The sequence below is a fragment of the Neolamprologus brichardi genome, chromosome 7, assembly GCF_056152115.1.
Source record: "Neolamprologus brichardi isolate AB-2024 chromosome 7, ASM5615211v1, whole genome shotgun sequence".
Taxonomy (NCBI): Eukaryota; Metazoa; Chordata; class Actinopteri; order Cichliformes; family Cichlidae; genus Neolamprologus; species Neolamprologus brichardi.
The window spans coordinates 42,015,312-42,036,281 of record NC_142110.1 but is presented as its reverse complement, the minus strand read 5'-3'; the positions used below and the strand labels follow the sequence as shown (position 1 = coordinate 42,036,281).

The window sequence follows — 20,970 nt, the reverse complement described above, 5'->3', positions numbered from 1 at the left end:
TTCTTCCTCTTTCTCTTCTTTTTCTTTTTCATTATCCAATACCAGGCTTTACAGACCATTTTTAATAACAATTTTATTGCTGTGCTCAAAATATGATTGAGTTAAAACATATGTAATTATCAGATATCTGAACTGGATTATTCTTAATTAGCTTACAATTTCATTCTATGAAAGAAGATTGGTAACCCGATCGGCCTGCTATCATGCTCCACCTTCAACACACAGTATATCCACCCAATTTTTAGTCATGTTCTCCTTTCAGGTTAGATGAGAAATAGGAATCATCACTTTCTTCCACTAATATCTGGCTGCGGATGGGCAGCAGTTGTTAACGTTATGCTACCAGGCAGCAGCAAATCGAGCAGCCAAGGTCACACACGATCAGATGACAATGACCAACACAACGGATTAGCTATAGAAAGAGTGGGGGTAGAGATTAGGGGTGAATTGATGACGGTTGGCTGGCCGACTGGCTTTCAGGTCTGGGAGATCTAGGGTCTGTTTCAATAAGGAACATAAAGAGCAGAAATTAACATGTACCATGATACCAAGCAGGGCGAATCCTCTTAGAGATTACATCCATAACATGTTACGCCTATGGAACTGTATGGAAAGGGAAGACAAAGACACAAGCAAATTATAATTTTTTATTTTATTTTTATTTTTTATTTTTTTTGCCTTAGCAGATTGCAGAGCATGCTGCTGTGTCTGATTCTATTGTATTCTTTTTGTTTGGTTCCTTTATGCTTACAAGCATAGCTGATGTAGATGTAGTCATTTTTCAACTTTATCTTTTTTGAGACAAATGTTTTGACTGGAAAAAGCTGACTTCTTCAGGATTATTGCCTTCTTAATGTCACTATTGCATTCTTCATTAGGGGAATAACCACCAACAGCAGTGTTCCTGCAACATCTGTGTTGTGCTATACATAGACATACGTTGGCAAAAGCACACAAACACATGCATGCACACTTAAGGACACACATGCACACACACGTGTGCGCACACACCCTCCATCTGTCTTTTCTCCCTCCTGCTGCCATCAGAATGGATCTGTCTGCAAAACAATGTGGGATGCGTCACACAAGTGCATATCATATGCTTCATTTTCCCGTAAACACGAGTTAGATACCTGTGCATTTTCATGGCTATTAAAACACTAATACAGTGCCCTGGATTGTGCACAGTCTAAGAACAAGTGGACCGACAAGAGCTAATCTTGAACCTTTAAAACCCGTGAAGTACTCGTGCACCACCAGCTACCTAAACCTAAACTAGACTAGGATTGAAGATGGTGATGACAATGGTAACTGAGAGCTAAGGTTGTAAACTGTATATAAAAGAAGGGCAACCTTTTGTTTGATCAAATGGTGACACCTACTGGCTTCCAATCAACATTGCAAGAAAATGGCTTCTTTGGGCACCATTATTTCCTTTTATCCTTATGAGTTCTAAAATAGTTGTTTTAGAACTCTTACTCATCATTTATACTATGAGTAATAGTGGTTCAGCTTTTTATGCTAGAATATTCAAACAGAGGAAGTTTTTTTTTTAGTTTCTAAAAAAGTAGCAGTATCACAAGGTAGAAATATTCCAGACCCGCATTCTCAATTTTCCATCCAGCTATCCATTTTGTTCTCCTTATCCTGGAGAGTAAATTTCCCCCAAAATGTCAGCACTGAAAAGTCTATCTTCAAGATAACACATTTACTCCTAAGACTATTTATTCCTACAGGAGACATAAACCTTTTAAAGTCAGTTACAAATATATAGTTTCCCTTTTAAACACTAGAGCACCACAGCTTTAATCAAACTAGAACCACACATTAATTAAATAAATAAAAAATAATAATCAGCAGTTTTTGCTCATCTCTGATTCTCTGTTGCTACATTGCTGGGTTCAAACCAAATGAGAGTTTTTATTGTTTAGACTGTTTGGAATTTTCTTATATAAAATGTTGTCAGTTCTCTATCATTTACTGTGATTGGGAGTTCTCAAAGTCTACATACTTAGCTGCACAGAAAAAAATCAAACAAATCAGCGCTTTGGTATTAAGTCATTTCAGAGTGGTAGTTCAGGAGAATAACCCTGCACTGCATCTGTGTAGTGTGTGTGAATATTAGATTAAAGTGCTTGTCTGGATGCATGTGTGACTGGGTGAATGAGGTTTGTAGTGTTAAGTCTTTTGACTGGTCAATGAGAGCAGAAAAGTGCCATATAAGTACCAGTCCAACTGCCATATTTGTACTTGTTTGTAGTTTCCTTGTTCTTTTTTCCTTCCCCTCATCCCCCAGTTGCGGCAGATGGTTGCATCCATGTGGAGTTTTAATTTTGTGGCTGGTTGTTGTATGCGTTTGCAGTGTATCTGATGATGAAGAAAAATGACTACGGTATCTCTTATCGTTTCATCTGATTTGATGATTACAGAAACGTCTCAAACAAAAATTAGCCTTTAACGAGGAATCAGATTGTTAAAATATAAATGTGTTATGTACAGACAAACCTATACATGCCACATTCACAGCAAAAAGCAAACAAAACAGAATGCATTGACACAAGCAATTTTATTTGAAAAAAGTGAACTGTACAGGACGTAAAAAAAAAAAAGAAGAAAAAGAAAAAAGAAAATAAATGAAATCAGTCCCAATCATTTCTTGACATGCTGACAAAGCAGCTTCCTGTACAGCATTCAACAGAGGACAAATAAAAACATATTACATCACTGAAACCATTGTTATCAGTTATCAAACCTAAACCAGTAGGCATACTCTTGGTCTCGAAACACACACAATAAAAGTGGCATTTCTTCACGTATAGGTCTTCAATGTTACAATTCATGATTCAGGGTTTTTTTTTTTTGCTGACTAAACCACGCCCCCTGTTGGACCACAGTGGGACTGTCACATGGCTCCTTCCTTCATGAACTCTAGATCTGTACAGCTTATCCCAAACTAGAAAATGCAAATCGAACATCTATTTAAGAATATCCCAGTAAGGACAATTTTCAGAAGCATTTCTGTTTAACTGAATTCTGATTTGACTTTCATCCATTCAGTTATAAGAATTTTTTTTTAAAACATCCACAATGGAAGTCTCTTCCCCAGGGTTCTCAGCATTTGGTTGAAACGATTGCATAGCTCTGAGAGTTAGCGCTAGCCCTCTCAGGCCCTTCAAATGTTAAAGCAAAAACATAACACTGGATAGTCAAGCAAAATGTAACCCCAAAGAAATAAACTTTGTTCAGTCATTTTTAGCTGTATTGCTGCAACACAAATTCAAACATACAAGCAGTAGACGCTTTTCTTCAGATGTACTACAAACGTGGCACTATTAATTCATCTTTAAAGATTTTCCACAGACACAAAATATCTGCACTGAATGTTATATTTCCTGACTTTGACACATTTTTGTACGGAAGTTATCGAATTGCTACTAAAGCAACTTTTTAGTTGGCGTAACATTTTCTGGATCAATGCATCAAACATTTCTTTCAGCAAATTTGCAAAACGGAGCCAAATTCAAACTAAAGCATGTTCCTTAATGTTTACATCTTAACTGAGACATTGATTTAAAATGTAAACGCTACATTTTTCTTGTCTTTTGTAATGCTGTTTTAGCTCATTTTGGTGCACAGGACAGAAAATATGAGAAGGCTAAGTCAAACAGGCAACGCGGGGAGCTTGCCTTGACCTCTTAATGTTTTTAACCACTCACAAAACCCTCATATTGAAGTTGCTGGATAACTTGTGTGAATGTTTCATTTCTGGTACATTTATTAATGCATGCCTGATACATTTTTAATGGGATTCAGTGGGACTGCATGATACATATTTCATGAGATTTTATGAGCAGGGTTCCCTCGGAATGAGCACTGACAGATTCTCTTCAGTTTCATGAAGCAATGTACATAATGTTTTGATATCCTTTGATCATAATGAATAAATAAGACAAAAAAATAAAATAGACATGAAACTTTAATGACATACAAAAATGAAGAAACGCAAACACACTTGCCAGCAGACAAACACTCACTCATTCTTACAGACTAAACATCTACATGAGCTATGCAAGTTTGGCTACAGTGTGAGACAGCAGTTGAGTATCCGTGTTTTACAGGAGCAAAGCCAAATTCTGCACCTCGGTTTGGCACAGTGTAAATGTTGTACCAGAAGAACTGGTCATCCTTCTGCTCCATCTTCTGTTCCGCTTAGATTATCTTCTCTCCCTTTTTATTTGAATATTTCAGCAGTAAGTGAGGAAGTCCACAAAGGGGAACGGAAGAAACTCTGTACCTCTTTTTAAATCCACAGTGAGTGCAACACATTGCCAGCGAGACCCTTTCCGTGTTCCTCTTGCTCACTGCACATACTCTTTTAGCTGCCTCTTCTTTCACTCTCACCTTTTTCAGTGTCCAAACTGAGCACTCCCACACCATCCTTTGCAATGCAAAACAAGGCCATACCACTATGAGCGGTAAACTAAAGCACCTGCCCTGTAGGTTGTCTGGGCAGGTGCTATAGCTCGCTGTGACGCACAGGAGGCTCTAGCTTGTGTGATAGGGCGGTGAGGACCTTGTCAAACTTCTCGTAACGCTCCGATTGGCTGCCCTCAGAGCCACGGCTGCCCCACAGCAGACGCATCTGAAACTCCGTCTGGAAGATGTCATGTATTTCAGCTCGTTCCTGAATTCCTGGAGAGGAGAGGAAGTAACTTAATAAGTTACACTGTAATAATGGTGGAAAAGAAGTAAACAGAAATACATCTAACAAACTTTACTGTTGCAAACTTAAATATCTAACCCAACCACATCAACAAGAAACTGTGAATAATATAAACTGCATTTATAAATAAAATCACAAATAAAATAAAATGTGAAAACTTAATTACATAAAACATGGATGGAAAAATTGTATTGAGAAGCAAAACTCAATTTTTTAAAAATTTCCACCCATTCCCCACCGTTTATGACCAGTTAATACCAAATGACAGACTTTGCAAACATGTGAGCCAGTTCTTTTTGCTGGTGAAGACTGTGAGACAAGGCTGAGAGCTCTGAAAACTGGCGCTTTGAGAACCGATAACTTCCGTTGCCCATGCTGCTGAATTTTCCACGCTTAATGATCATTCCACGCATTGCAGTAAGTCTACAGGGAAATCAACGTAAATGTACCCAGCGCTTAATAAAAGGAAGTACAACTCCCAAACCCTAACCTGTAAAATGGATTAGAGATGGATTTGGGCCATAAAATGTTTTAGCTGAACTAAGTTTTACAGCATGTAATAAGCATCTCCACTCTGGTCTGTAGAACTGTTGATGAAAGGAGCAAGCTGAGGTCACAGTGATCAATAGCAGAATAACGGAAAACAGAACTGAACTGATAGCTATTGACAGATTGTTCGATAATGCAGTAACTGATTCAAACTGAGAACCAGTGGAGGGATATTAAGAGGTCAATATAGTCTGCATGGTAGTAACCACACACGATTATTACATCACAGGGATGCTGTGACACTGAACACACATTTATAGCAACGCATCGAGATGTAACAACATGTCAAGCTGGCAACAAACAACTGATTACTGACAGGAAACAAGGGCTACGGCATATATTTATTACGCCACTGGGCTATAGCACCAACAAATTTGCCACATAAGTCTTAAAAATCCTACAAAAATCAACTACAGCACAAACACAAAGGAAAGGTCCACTGTGAGTGACTGCAATTAACTTAACCCACTAGTCAAAACTTACATCCTGCAGTAAAAGCTACAATGTCATTAGTTTTGCAGAAACCTGAAAATAAATAAAATATTGGACTGGATCTAGGTTGCTCTTACCCTGTAATTTCGTCTCTGCATTGGTTCTGTAGAGCTCCCCGTGATGTGCAATGGTGCGAGCTGCCTCTAGGTGGTACATGACTACATCTACCCCCACCTCTGCACTCTCCCAGGGTTCCAGTACATCCCCAAGAGCCATACCACGCTCCAGTAAAGACAGGACGGGAATGATGTGAGGGAAGGTGGTGTTGGACAGAGCACTGGATTCTGAAAGCACGGAATAGTTTTACTTTAGTGCTGTTGATGAATTTTTGCACAACACCAACCAGCCACAGAAATCTCACCTTTGCCGTCATTTATATTCTTCATGAAAGGCTTGAGTTTCTTCTCGTATAGAATAGCTCCCTCTGTATGTCTTTGGCGTAAGGTTACCCATGTCTGCTCCAGACGGGATATCTGAGGGAGTGAAAGACACAAAATTAGAATGCGTTTGGCGCTAGCCTTCACGGATTTTCCACGCTAACGACGGTGGCTTCTGACTCTCTTACCTGCGGGAGCTCCAGGGCTCTCATCACAGCAGCAAAACCAAACATGTTGCCCAGGCTGCTTTTCAACTCTGCTGCTAATTGGATGGTCTTATGGAGCAGGGCCGCCCTCTCCTCCGTACTTCCTGTACAGCCAAGCAGGTCCACAGCCATCATGATAGACATGGTGTAGAACCTGAGAAACAAAGTGACGCAATTTATTTGTTTAACACTTATTTCAGAGGCAAGTCAAGGTCTATTAAAGGCATCCTGAATTCACATCACTCTAGTGAAGTGAGTTGGAATAATCTGAAGGAGCCTTTTAAAAGAAGAAGAAGAAATGTATTATTTAAAGTACTCTAAATAATTTTACAAAAACTTTAGAATGGGACTTAAAGTTGAGCAAAAGGGAGCTGTAATGCGTAGTGTGATGCTTCACATTTTGCTTTATAACAAGTTTGACTGCATTCCCATGCTGTTCCATGAAATAAATATTTATAATGGAAGCAGAGGAACAAGGGGAGTGCAGCAGAAAATCAGAGTAATTGAATTTATTTTACAGAATACGAATAAGAATGGAACCAAAAAGATAATTAATAGCTGGATTAATGAAAGGGTTACTTAGTGATGCATAAAGGAAGATGTTAGAAAAAAAAAAAAGCATCTGCACCTCTCCAGCAGGTCAAGTCTCAGTTGGTGTCCATGTGGTAGTGTCAATAACTCAAGCCCTGAGGACACTCCCATCATTCTTTGCATTTCTGGGGTTACACGTAATATTCTAGCAACCTGCCAAATAAAGGAGAAGAAAGTGTGTTCACGGTTTTCTGCTTATATTCCTGTTGGGCTACATGCATGTTTATTTTGGTACATAAATCTTTGGCAGTAATATGCATCTCAGTATGCATTTATGTTTAACTTATAAGTTTAAGCTTGCTGCGTTAGCTGCATGTATTTATTTCTGTATTTTCTTCGTACCGTGCAGTCCACCATGGTAATATGTTTAGCTGCAGCCCTTGCATCCACCTCAGCCAGCAGCTCTTTGACTCTCTTCAGTACAGACATCTCCAGAGGCTTATTCTCAGCCGGCATAAGGCAAGACTCATACCTGCACAAGAACAATTACACCACATTAGAAAATACCAAGGCAGCACTGTAAATGACCTTTAAATTTGGTAAATATTTTTACGTTTGTTTGAAAGGCACTTTGGTTTTATTTTGAAATCCATGCTTTTAGTTTGAAACAGGAAACTGGCGCAAAACCGTTAAAGGGCTGTTAGTAACGTTTCTTTTAGGATATGGTAAATAGTGTGCCTTAAAGTGAAAAATATGTACGTTTCCTTTGCCAATTAGTACCTGGCTGACAGTGGCACAAGGTTTGTTAATATTTCCTTTAACGGAATAAGTTACATGCAATCAAAATGTCGTTTAATAGAGTTTATGTTGTTAACCTTGACCTTGACCTTTATGTGTAGTTGTAAGTTAGTGAGGTGATAAAATGAATTGAGTGATGTAAATTTGATGTATATGCTATATGTGAGCAGGAGAAATTTGTTTCCTTTGATGTTATTAATATTAATGTATTAATATTGCTGGTTTTGTTTTGCTCCTAGCTCTTACGGTGTCTTCACTGAATGTTTCAATAAAAACATTTCCAATAAAACCTCTGTGAAGCATCAGTATAAGAGACCATCATTCAGCCAGGGATGCTACAGCACAGGAAACGGGCACTAGCGAGGATACCAGGAGAGGCCCAACTTGTTTAAAAAGGATTGAGAGGATATGACTTTAAATTGATTACGGGGCTTGTGCCGGTATCAGTTTGTAACCTAATAGAATTTAGTGCCTTCAATAGCAAAAACAGTCCCTGAGTGAGCACAAACATAGAGCATGGTGGCTGTGCAATTTCATGCTCATCATCTGCTGACACCAATTCATGTACTCATAATATTGACCATCCTCATTAGCAATCTGAGTATACTGTTGTAATATCAGCTGGTACATGGGATGTGATGTGTCCAAAACAACCGCAGCTTTTTCCTGCCATTTTTCCCCAGTATTGCTCACACCAATTCTCCCCCTGCACCAGAATTTCACAGGGGAACACAAGGATATCCAGAGGTAGTGCCAACTCGGTGCATCCTGCCATTTTCATTTTACAAGCTTCATCTGCTGTGTCCTCTTAAGGCACCACAAGCCCAATAAAATACAGTATCTGCTGCGTCTATGACCAGAGCAAAAAGCCTGGCCTCGGGCTGTTTCCCCACAGGATTATCAGTTGCTTACTCAAGCCTGTTTTCCACTCCGTTCATTCATGGCTTTACTGCAGAGCCTGTCAAAACTTCCTCACTCACTCATATTTTCGCACTCTATGACTAAATGTCAGCAGGTGTATTGCCCTTTGAGCAGAATATTCTTCAACATTCCCTAACTGTATCCTGACCACACGATAGGCTGGCTATTCACCCTGCTTGTTACTTGTAACACATAAGCTGGTTTTCTTTGATATCCTTTCATGTAACAGCTGCCTTCTGGCTAGGTCTAAAACATTTCAGTTGTTGATATATCTGTCAGTCCAAATTTTAAATCTAGCCATATAACACAACATATAACAAACCGAGAAAAAATTTCACATTTTTTGTGCCTACTCTTTGTCCTATGGCCATAATTCATTAAGAATTACGAAAAACTAAAAACCGAATCATAGTCATGACTTTTCCTCTCAAAACAAGCATTAATATAAGACAAATCATAAAACTCACAAATGCATTTTAGTATGGAGTATGTCCTCGTCATATAATATACAATATGGAAGGCTGGCTTTATGTTTCGTACCTGGATGGCTTAAACGAGGAAGATGTCTCCACTTGTGGGGCGCTGAACACCCCCTCTCCTTCCTCTCTTGCTCCCTCCACTGTCCCCTCCTCCACTCTCAATCGCTCTACGTAGCTTTTAGTTGGTGGTTTGGGGGGCCCAGAGGGACAAGGCCTGAGGTCACAGTAGCTCCCCGCTGTTTCTGAAGAATGTGATTGGTAGTTGGGATGATGGGCTGGTGAGGAGTGTGCTGAGTGAGAGGTACGTGGGGGAAATTCTGGAGGGTTGTCACTGGCTGAGGGGCTGACTTGGGGGTCACTGGAGCGACGCATCACAGGGGAGGGAGGGACAACAGCCAGGACCCGCCCACCTGAGTGGGCTCTCTGCCTGGTGACTAAAGAGAAAGAGAGAGAGCAAAAAGGAACCTTAAAAACTCCGCTTAGTGAGTTAGGGAACATGATTATGTTTTATTTATGCGCCTGAGTCTGTGACTGCCTGGTTACTTACTAGCACTATACGCTGGAGACAATGGGGTTTCCCCGACAGGTGACAAGGGGCAACGATACTCCTGAATCTGGTCCATGCTCATTGCACAGTTCCGCATTGCGTCTTTATGGTGGTGGATCGTCGACGGGCTGCAAACACAGCATTTTTAAAGAGGTGTTAAAAATCTTTGGTTGCTAAGGTAATATAGGGAACCTCATAAAACAGTGCAGCTCAGATTCAGATGACAGGAGTGGTGTGGTTAAGGATGTATGGATTTATTCTTGGTGAGAGAAAAGGGAGACGTTTTAGTCGTCATGATAAATAGATGTGTTATTTTCTGAGCAAAAATCAAGTTTGTGACTTAAGCAGGAGCAAAGACGTGGAGTACAGTTTAATCTCTTCTAAACTGGTGAAAAAAAATAGTTAAATAACGTTTAAGATTCACAATCGCCATTCATATCCAATTAAAACCGTTATCAGCAGTAACGCCCACTTTCAAAGCCAGTTATTTTATCCAATGTGCCTTACATCCATTTCATACAAATGAGGTCAACATGTTTTTACACTGTACACAACAACGTATTTGTCTGCTCCTCCTTGGTAGATTCAATTTCAAGTTTCAAACACCCTTTGTCGCTGAAACTTGACTGATCCAGTGCAGGACTGAATAAGACACAGTGCGCAGCTTCACTCTGAGGACTGATTATTAGGGAGGTGCTAATGGTGTCAGTGAAGTGAGGGGTGGGGGGCTTCAGGAATGTGAAAGGTAAGTGCTCTAACTCTGTGCTCAAAAACAACACCAGTGCCACAAACAAACACACACACACACACAACCTGCAGTTGGGCACAGGTTCCGGCTCTGGTTCTGGTGTTGCCACTGGTGTCTCAACTGGACTTGGACTGTCTGAGTCACTAATCGTGTATATAACATAAAGCAACAATGACGTTACAAGACTGCAGAACATCATCAGGATTTTATTATCATCTGTCCAGCAGGGGGTGTTTGCGGGTTGAACAGCATCTCCGCTTAAACACCGACCTGACTCCCGGATCACTCAGCTCACCTGTGAGGTATGATCTTTTCAGTTGTCAGCCCATCGGTCATAGTGACACTCCTCCTCTTGATGTACGCTCCCCTCTGACTGGACGGTGAGTAGGCAGAGCCTTGCTTGCTGTTGGAGAGGGCAAAAGTGGCTTCTAGGTAGCGCAGAGGGAGAGTTCTGCTTACTGGACAGTAGATGTGGACGCCGCTGGACTGGGAGACCGGTTTGCGTTGACCGACGTAAAACCGCACAAGCTCTTGTACTGAGTCGAAACTATCAGACTCCAACATGTACTGCACCTGGAGAGGAGGAAATAAGAAATTGTGTCACGCACAAAAGCCAACTATCCCTCTAAAACTCAGTGTATACACCTTTAAAAGTACAGTGCGTAGAAGAAGCTGGTAAGTGCTTCAAAAGAAGAAGAAGACCTCAATAAGCGGTGTAGCAATTAAAGCTTGGAAACAAAAACTAACTGAGGCACAGCTGGTCAACAAGGCACACCTGTGCCAAATTAGCCTCCACATGTAATTATCTCAGTCATTAGAGGCAGCAAGAGAAAATAAGCCTTTCTAATGGATGGATTTGGCATGCACATAAACACAAATAAAACTACAAAAACACCATTCAGATTAATATTGCAGGTACAACACGATTGTTTGCACGCAGGTTTGACGGTGCTCTTAGTTGAGCTGAAAATGGGAGGAAGGCGCCAAATCGGTAAAGACAGAGGACACGTTCACAGGTCATACAAGGGTGAAACTTGAAGATGGATGCACGGATTCCATTCTGATGCCATCACTGGTACTGTGCATGCTGACTCAGTGGGAAAACTCACTGAGGCATCTAAGTGTAACAGAGCCATTGTTAATGTTATTAGTTACGCCTGTGCTTCTCCTGCTACCATCATCAGGAGACTTCATGCAACTTAAAAGACCAGTGGTAGCTTTTTGTGGTTGTCTGATCTTCGACGACTAAACAAAAAGACATTTAAAGTACAATCCAACAAAATAAACAGGGATTAGATGATGTTTTAAGCAGTGCCGATTATTAAGCCCCTAAAAGAAGAATATGTACCTTGGTCTCACTGGATTTCACCAGGACTTTACTAATCTTGAAGTGTAGCACCTCATTATCCCACCGACAGGTCAGAACATAGTCACCCACGTTGAGCAGAGAATCGCGCACAAGGAAGTCTCCATTGCGCAAAACCAGAGTCTCTGATACCTATAGATGGAGAAAAAAAAATACAGAAAGGATGGTTTTAAGCTTGAAAGCAAGACAGCTCACTGATCTGAGCTACAGCTTGTGTGTGAACGTTTAGTTTCTGACACTCTGGTTGTTGAACAATTGAATTTAGAGGATTGTGATTATTTATAACAAAGCCTTAGGACAGTTTGTGTTCCTGAAAATAAAACAACTATCTGTCTAGCTGCCAAACTTGGCTGCCGTGCTGCTAAGGAAAGTTTGATTTCGCCATGAAGGATAAAATAATTGATTTTCTTAAGATGCATTTCAGAGTTCAGCACTATTTGTAAAAAAGAAAAAGAAAAAAAAAGAGAAAGTTATTCTTAAATTTTATTGACAAAACAAGCAATCCAGAAGCATTGTTAGTGTTAGTGAAACACCTCTGGGCTGTACATCTTGCTGTTACCAAACACTGCAGATGGTTTCTGTGAGAAGAAATCACAAATATTGATCTAGTAGCCACACAGCAAGGAAAAAAAAATATTTCAAACTCAGCAGTTTTCCCTTTACAGCAGCCTTCAAGGAGGGAGAGAAAGCAGAATGTGCAAAGCTTTAAATTCATTCAATAAAAGAAATCAAGGCACAGAATATGAAAGGCAACACAGTCCAGGGTTAGCAGTGTCAGATACCAGCAGGAGGCAGTATAAACACAGGTCAAAGGCTCAACAGAAGGGCACAATATTCTTTCTCTACCATTTTCAAACATACCAACAGTATAGATTTAAAAGGATATTAACAAATATGTCTAAAAGGAAAGCCATATTGAGCAATAAACTAGAATATAACAAAAGGAAGATGATCAAGAAGGAGGAACGGGATCTATGAAAGCTAATGTACAGTAACCATCCACAGGGTGCCTGAGATCTATCCACTAGGCATTGTTTTGTAAGCAGGGGGCTGGGGTTTCCCCAAGTTTACACTGGGGTAAATCCATGAATAAATGAATATTTTATGTAAATCAAAGAGGAAAGACTCACAGATGGTTGATTTGAATCTGTGTTTCTATGTGTGTGTGTGTGTGTGTGTGTGTGTGTGTGTGTGTGTGCATAAAAAGGAGACAGAGGTTGATCAAGAGACAGAGGTCGTCTATGAAATACTCTCCACATGTGCATGCAGTGCATCAGAGTCTGTGGCTGTGTGTCTCTTTGTATCTATGTTTTAGTCACCAGCTGTGAAATTCAATTGCGTACATCAGCAACACGCGCAGCTGTCTGTTTGGCAGAGATTCCCTCCTCCTCAATGCTAAAGCAATTTCTACTGAGCTGTGACAGATGATGGGATTCATTAATCAGTGTCACTCTGTGTGTAAAGCATTTAAACTGGGCTTTCAAAGCCATAACTTTGGCCAAGTAATCGCTCAACTAACACTACTGGATGACAACCCACTTCAACCCACAACAAAAAACACAACAAAAAAACCACTCCAATCGCTTCACTGAAATTCTGAATGAATTGGTAGTGAGGGAGGTGGGGGGAATACAAACCATGGCAGCATTAGATCATTAACTTAAAAAAAAGAAGAAGAAAGATTCATACTACGCATCCAAGAGGCTGTGGCATAAAGCCTGAATCAAAACTTTTTCAATCATATCATAGAGGGTTTCTTGATAACTCCATTCTTAAACAGAGTAGTCAAAACAGCTTTGGTGTGATCGAAGCGAGTCAGTTTACAAGCTGCAGCTAATCTTTGAGGCATCTTTGCTCTGATTCTGTCCCTGATAAAAGCACAAAAACAGAAGGTAAGCTAAAGTTAGAACACTAATTTGTAACACAACAGTTAAAGCAGGTTCTGCAGTTGAGAGTGTTAGTTATCACAAACAGTGAGACTGTGTGCAGGTACTGCATCAGAAGTTGTGGATTAACGTGGATTAAAATTTCTTTCCTTTTTTTAAACTTTTGATTGGGTGGACAAAACACACAATGGGATTGCCAAATTAAAAGTTCAAAAATGCACAAGTGAAATTTGCAAATTGCTCGGTTAGTACAAAACCCCAAAAGCAAAAGGTCTTCAAAGTGCAGCCGGTGATGCTGCAGTGACGGCTCTTGGTAGGATTTTATGCAGCCTGCAAGCCCAATACTGCAAGTTTTATTCATTTGCAGCTTGAGACATACTATAATGCCGTAAACAGAGCAAGACCAGGGGGAAATAAGTTGTTAATATAATGTTCCTAATAAAATATACAGCCCATAACAGCGATCCGTCTAAAGGTTAAAAAAGTAATAAACCAGAATAAAGGAAAACTTGCATAACCTTCCAACATAAAAAACAATAAAAACCTTCAATAAAGACTTTTGATTTGTGCATTTTCCCCTGTGCGTTCCTCACAGAGGAAAATGCACACCTTCATAAACTGGCAATCAGTTTAGTCAATTTTCAACTGCATGGATTGACAATGAAAAGTAGGCAACCCCTTACATGTATGAGTCATTCTTTTAGTTACATTTATGTACCAGTATATTACCATGCATATATTCGGGACTTTCAGTGTTGCAAGTATAAAGATTCTACATTGTGCTTCATGAAGTTTATACCTCTCTTGGTATGTGTCCATGGTACCAGCCATGGCTCCTGATGTCAGCAGGGCTCAGTTTCAGCTCCTCCTCTAGTTCTTTGCGGAGTTTCTCAGGAGGAGACTCCAGCAGGTACTTCTCCTTAGAGAACTGTATGAACAAAAACAAGAGAAGAAAACCAGACATCAGTTAGGGGTGAACTTGTAGCTTGTACAGTGTACTTGCATGGAAAAAAAAGATAAGAGGAAAAGTCTATACATGTCTTATTTGGCAAAACCCCACAGAGATTAAGATTTATTTACAAAGGAGATTTGAGTTCATGAATATATATATATTTAAATTTGAATACAAGTAACTGTATAATCTAAATAGTATGATAATGTAATATGGGTGTACGGTTAAACAAAGCATCTTTTCCATAAATACGCAGACATGCACAAAAACACACACTTGGTGTTACAGAAGGCAACACTGCAGGGAAGCATCACTGTGTGCTGCCTCCCACACAAACATGCACGCACACACACACACACACACACACACACACACACACACACACACAGAGCAGAAACAATCCGATCGACCCTGACCTGATTACTAAGAGGAAGAAATCATCATGAGCGAGCTCTTATTATTCTTATGTATTATAGAGACGTTGCTTTAGTCTGTGCAGCCTGAAGTGCAGCCACTCAGGAAGTAATTTGTGTTTCTGCAATATTACAAAAAACCCACACATTAAAACAAATGCGTTACACAAACAAATGGAACATGATTCACTTTTCAAAGTCACGTATTTCTTTACAGTAAATGACAAGTGTTTGATTACGTTAATTTTTATCCACATAACATAAAAAATTACTCCTCATTTGAAACTAAATCACGAAAATGCTACGTGCTAAAGTACTCTACTATTTGCTTAGGTGAGGAAGGAAAAACAAGGGAAATCCCACACTGGGATGCGTGGGTAATGTGAAGACACCATAAGAAATGATGATTGTCGAAAGATTGAGGTCAGACAAGCGACCAGAGATGATTAAAACAGAGGATGCACATGCACAAATGTGTGTGCGCAATGCTTGCACAAATTTGCACAAAGGAAAACCACACAGGAGTAAACACAGTAAAAAGGAAATCATCTTGCCTCTGCCAATATGAAGAGAAATGAGACTAGAGACCAAAATAAACAGTAAACAGCCTTGTCACTAAGGCTAGCCTGTCGTTCCACCTAATATTTTCCCTCAGTCAGCCTCTCTTCTGTTCGGGTTCAGTGTTTTTCATCTACTTTCTCTCAATTACTCTTTTTCCCTCTTGCCCACAGTTCCTCTGTTCATTCCCCACAGTCATAAAGTTTCAGCAAGACTGTTGTCTGACTGTTGTGTGCGACAGGGAAGCAGGCAGAGACAGCAAGTGTGTGCGAGTGAGGATGGGAAACTGATGATCTCTGTGTGAAGAGTGGGCTAACTGTGTGTGTGAGATACAAAGAGCCAAAGATTCAATCTTATCGTCTCCAGGTCACTGCAAGATGAAATTATTAACTTCCTCCAGTCCCCACTCCTCTCTCCATTTTTTTTTTGCCTTGCTTCTCCAATCCTCCAGGGAAGATGGAGGAATATCACCATGGAGCCTCACTCTCTCAGATTAGATCCGAGGTGTGTATGTGTTTTTGTGTTTATGTGTGTGTGAAGGGGAGAAGAGGCCAATAAAAGAGCAGAGGGGTCAAGTGTGCAGTTATTGCTTTTCCTTGTCTCCGTGGAAACCCATGAGAGGCCTGCCACTGAACTGATGCTCAGCAATGGATGTTGTGTGTGTGTGTGTGTTGTGTGTTTATATATATGGGGTTATGAGCGAAATTGAAATGTCAAGAGGGCTCTGTTTATGATACAGTTCATGGAAGAGACTCACATTAGAGGGACACATTGACAGAGAGACCAAAGAATGGACAGACAATAAACAGCATTAGATGAGGGACGCAGACACACAAAAACATTGGCTTTACTGTATTCTAATATACCAAAAACACACGCACTTATCTAAATCATGACATACATCTAGTGCAGTAGAAATTCTCTTTGCCGTGGTGCCTTTGTTCTTAGAGCTTTTCTAGCTTTTAAAGCCACTTTTTAAGAGTTGTCGCTGCCATCAAATTCATAATGTGCTAATATCTTTCATAAACAGTTTTTTCCATACACAGTACATCAGTCAAAAATGGTGCCGAAGGAAAAAAAAACAAATAACACAAATACAAATATAAGCAGTGCTCTCTTACTTGAATTTGCTGTTGGTTTAGCAGCTTCACAAAAAGTACATGAACCGATTTCCTTTGAAGGATGTGTACATACTGAGCACGAATTCCTCAACATAACAGTCATATAGGACAACAACAACAACAACAACAAAAAACTAAACAAAAACAGACTAGTTGCATTATGAGCCAACAGGCAGACAGACAGGAGGAGAACAGAAGCCACCACACAGCAGGAACAGTCAGAAACAGACAGACAAAACAAGTAGCATACATAAAGACAAGACATCAGACATTCAAAAAGGCACAGAGGCAGACAGACAGACAACAGAAACTCATTAATGTAGACAGCGAGGCAGACTTGCAGGGAGACAGGTAGCCCATTAGGGGATGAGAGAGTTTGGGCAATTTAGCAGCTGATGCAGGACTTTGCTTCCCCAGGGGGTTAGGAGAGGGAGAAGGATTGGTGTGTGTGTGTGTGTGTGTGTGTGTGTGAGTGCATGTGCACGCACAATTCCAATGTGTGTAATTGTGCATTCATCCATGTGAATGCGCAATCACACACATGTGTGTATGTGTGCATAGAGTAAATGTGAGTTCTTGGGTGGTGCTTTTAATGGTTGGGGTTCTGTTCTTGAAGGAGGCCGAGTTGACGAGAAAGTAACTCGGGCTTTAAAAAAAGATAAAAGCACGGTTAGGATAAGGAGGGTTTCATGGAAGTGGTGTATAGCTTGAACATGACTAGGGGGAGAGTCAGGAAACAGGCGATAGGGCTTAAGGTTTTATGTGTGAAAATGAGGTACAGATAACAACACAGTGCAATCCATCACCTAATTTACACCAACATGCACTTGAGCCACTGCTCCTCACAGCAGGCCAATTAGATGGTTTCATCTCATGACATCACCGCACTCTCCCAGAGTGAAAATTGACACCGCTATCACTCAGCATCAGTGGGAGAGAAAAAAAAGAACCACCCAAAAAGAAAATGAAAGAGATGATAATGGGGAGAAATGCTAAATATATGCACATATTTATACATATATTATGCATGCACACTATTTTTGTTGTTTGTGTGTTTGGTTCTATTCTGCCTGTTAATACAAAACTGGATATTTCCTGCGTTTATTATTTTTGCTTTCAAAGATCATTTTCCAGTTAGTGTCCAGTGTCCAAAATATAAACAACTCTACAAGTGGAAGTGTGGGTATGGTGATGTCAGGTCAAAAATATAAAGCCACAGGTATTTACAATGCAAAACACAGTGGGGTAGAGCGTTAACTCAGGCACAAACCAGCGTGTCGCTGTTTGTGCTTGAAATCGCTTCTTTGCTAATTTTTGCTGAAGGAGCACAATGCCAAGTACCTCGAGCAATTTGAAGTGATACATCTACAAACAAACAACACCAGAAACGAAGCCAGAAAGAAATGAAACGGAAAATGTTTTCTGACAACTATAAAAAAAACCTTCAGGGGAATAAAAATAAAGTCCCTGGAATTTAGCAGCGTGGATGTAAGGCGGGAAAAAACCAAACAGAAGGACCAAATTCCAACAGGCACAACCACCGACAAAGGGATGAATGCACTCTAAACAGACTGCAGCACTTGGATCTGAGCTCATGTCAGAATAAACCTCCTTTCTTTTTCAGCAAGTGTCCTGGCCTCTCACCCCACCGTCATGGTAACACTCTGAGCTGTGGTGGCACTGGCGGTTTTAGCAGAAGGGGTGGGATCCCACCTCATCTGCACACACCAACTCTGAGGTCAGGGGTCCAATTCCAGAAGAACCTTTTTATTCCTTGATCCGCTTTCTTTTCCTCCTCCTCACTGCTTCCCTTCAGCCACATCTCCTCTCACTGGAGCCGATAGAGACCCAGTTCATCGTATAAGTAGCCGTCAATCCTCCTATCTCCGATTACACACCCCCACCCACTCTGCCATATACACATTGTAGGGGTTTATGTGTGCATACGTGGCCAATATCACCCCACTCCAGCCGGCTGTAATCCCTCTGTGCCCTCCAGCCTGATCTCCACTGTTATATTCACGCTGGTTCTCATGGGTGTAGTAGTCTCTAAGTCGCATGTAAAATGATATGAGCATTAGAGGGGAAGGGCAGGTAACACAAGCATTCTTTATTTTTTCTGAGCAAGGTACGATCAGCGTTGAATCAAAGCTAATTCAACTGCTTTTGCAATGATGCAATAAAGACGGCTCAAAAGTGGATCTGATAACCTCGTTTGCCAGTTAGAAAGTGAAAAAGAAGCATGGTCTGTGTGATGTGTAGCGGCTTGCTCAAATGTTTTAACCACATTATCTACAACGCACGTTAAACTGCTCTAATCACTCTCTGACAATGCAGTCAGAGAGGATTGTGCATTAATTAGAGGAATACTCTATCGTCTGGTGACTAATTAAATATCTGCTCAAGTCAAAAAATTAAAAAACAAAAATGCAATGATAAAAAAAATTACCTTTTTTGAGCTGACCTTGATTCAACCAGAGCCCAAACCTCTGTAACATTTAACAGGAATGAACCTTCTTAACATTTTTTGGCAGTGTGCCTGGGATTTTGTCAGACTAACAGCTTTTACAATTCATCTTTCTCTTATAAGCAAGCTCACATGCCATTCTCATGAAAGAGTCAGACACCAACAAAAAGAAAAACAGAAGAAAGAAAAGAGGTTTGCTTGTAGTTTCCCCATTTCAGTTTAACACAATAAGTTTTCTTATTATGTTAAATAATAAGTGCTGTAGCTTGCTTGGCTGAGCAGGCAACCCCCATACTACAGGAGAGACCTGGGTTCAAGTCTGCCAAAGACCATTTCTATCATGTTATCTGCCCCAAATCTATACCTGCTGTCCTGTCAACTCTGTGAACCATCATGTTGAATAAAGGCTAAAATCCTAGGATACGGCCTTTTCTTGAACACTGGCCTGAAACTTGACCTGAAGTTGTCTATATGAGGTCCTTTAGCTAGGCATGGATGATGTTTTACTTCAGGAGAAATGTTCAAAGTTAATCTAAGGAACTTGGAAAGAAAAGCGTCTGGACTTCTTTAAGTTGCTTGAAGACGTTTCACCTCTCATCCGAGAAGCCTCTTCAGTTCTCGGGTCAGATATTGAAGAGTCCCAGATTTAAGTCCTAGGGGAGTGTATCCCCAAGAGGGTCATGAACCCCCTGTTGATCTTCTACCCAATCACATGAGCCAAGGTGTGAAAACAGGTGTAGGTCACAGTCAGCCAAGATTTTGGGTGAACTCATTGTGAAACCTAGCCCCACCATATCATGTGATTTCGTGAGGTCAAATGGTGGGGATGTGAGTGGGCGTTAAGGCGTCTGGGAAAGGATCTCAAAACTGGATTATAGATGGCAGACAGTTGATGTAGTAAACCAACCCCTCTGTTCAAAGATGGTTGTTCACAGTGGACATAGATGGCTTCTTTCACTCCTCTTTCAAACCATCTGACTTCTCTGAACAAAATGTGAACATTGGCATCCTCGAAAGAGTGACCTTTATCCTTTAGATGCAGATGGGCAGCCAAATCTTGTCCCGTGGAGGTGGCTCTTCTATGTTGTGCCATGCGTTTATGAAGTGTTTGTTTGGTCTCTCCAATGTAGAGGTCTGGGCATTCCTCACTACACTGTACAGTATACACTATGTTGCTAAGTTTGTGTCTTCAACAAAAAAACAACAAAATCAAATAATGGAGGGAATAATGGAGAAATATCAAAACTGGAATTGACCTAAATCAGTTTGGCCCATCCCAGCTTGGCCTCAGAATCAAACTTGGCAGTTTGTGTGCCCCCACCCCCCCTCAAAAAAAAAAAACCCACTGAGATAAACTGAGAAATTTTGATACCTCATGTGATCGGACAATATCAGAGAAACAACTAGTCTCTCAGACATAGAGAGTGATGCCTAGTATGCAGCCAGAGAAAGGGAGAGAGAGTAAGAGAGTGATAACAGTGACCTTCTATTGTCATTAGGAATGAATGTCTCTTGTACGCACTCAAACACACACAAAACGCTCTCCTTTGGAGGCGCTGGATGCTGATATACTGTCCCACAGAAATACACACACACACACACACACACACACACACACACACATATATATAAAGCACTGATTGGAGCTGTCAGTCAGTATGGTGTCGGCGCAGAGACCCCCTGTATTGAGTGACAGCTAGTGGACAGGATATGACATACAAATACACTCCCACTGAGACTGTAGGAAGCACAGTGCCACTGCGCTGCACGGCTCCACTTTCACAAAACTACGCTTGCCTTATGCTGCAATAGCTCTGATTTTTTTTTACTTTCTCG

General features: G+C 40.6%; 1 protein-coding gene across 3 annotated transcripts in view; it reads right to left on the bottom strand.

Annotated features, from left to right (window-relative positions):
* Nucleotides 1-2,547: 2,547 nt before the first annotated feature.
* The window catches only part of sh2d3ca (SH2 domain containing 3Ca), a 40,933-nt gene continuing 22,510 nt past the window's right edge, over nucleotides 2,548-20,970 (bottom strand). For 2 of the 3 annotated variants that reach the window (XM_087843605.1, XM_087843606.1), the window contains exons 2-13: nucleotides 14,423-14,551; nucleotides 11,720-11,869; nucleotides 10,667-10,944; nucleotides 10,437-10,514; nucleotides 9,624-9,751; nucleotides 9,138-9,510; nucleotides 7,281-7,410; nucleotides 6,976-7,091; nucleotides 6,330-6,501; nucleotides 6,126-6,237; nucleotides 5,842-6,048; nucleotides 2,548-4,692 (exon numbers count right to left, since the gene is read on the bottom strand). In XM_087843605.1, the coding sequence (XP_087699731.1) occupies nucleotides 4,517-4,692; nucleotides 5,842-6,048; nucleotides 6,126-6,237; nucleotides 6,330-6,501; nucleotides 6,976-7,091; nucleotides 7,281-7,410; nucleotides 9,138-9,510; nucleotides 9,624-9,751; nucleotides 10,437-10,514; nucleotides 10,667-10,944; nucleotides 11,720-11,869; nucleotides 14,423-14,551 (2,049 nt within the window). In that variant the 3' untranslated portion in view covers nucleotides 2,548-4,516. The remainder of the gene's footprint in view (nucleotides 4,693-5,841; nucleotides 6,049-6,125; nucleotides 6,238-6,329; nucleotides 6,502-6,975; nucleotides 7,092-7,280; nucleotides 7,411-9,137; nucleotides 9,511-9,623; nucleotides 9,752-10,436; nucleotides 10,515-10,666; nucleotides 10,945-11,719; nucleotides 11,870-14,422; nucleotides 14,552-20,970) is intronic. The other variant, XM_087843607.1, reaches the window with a different exon arrangement.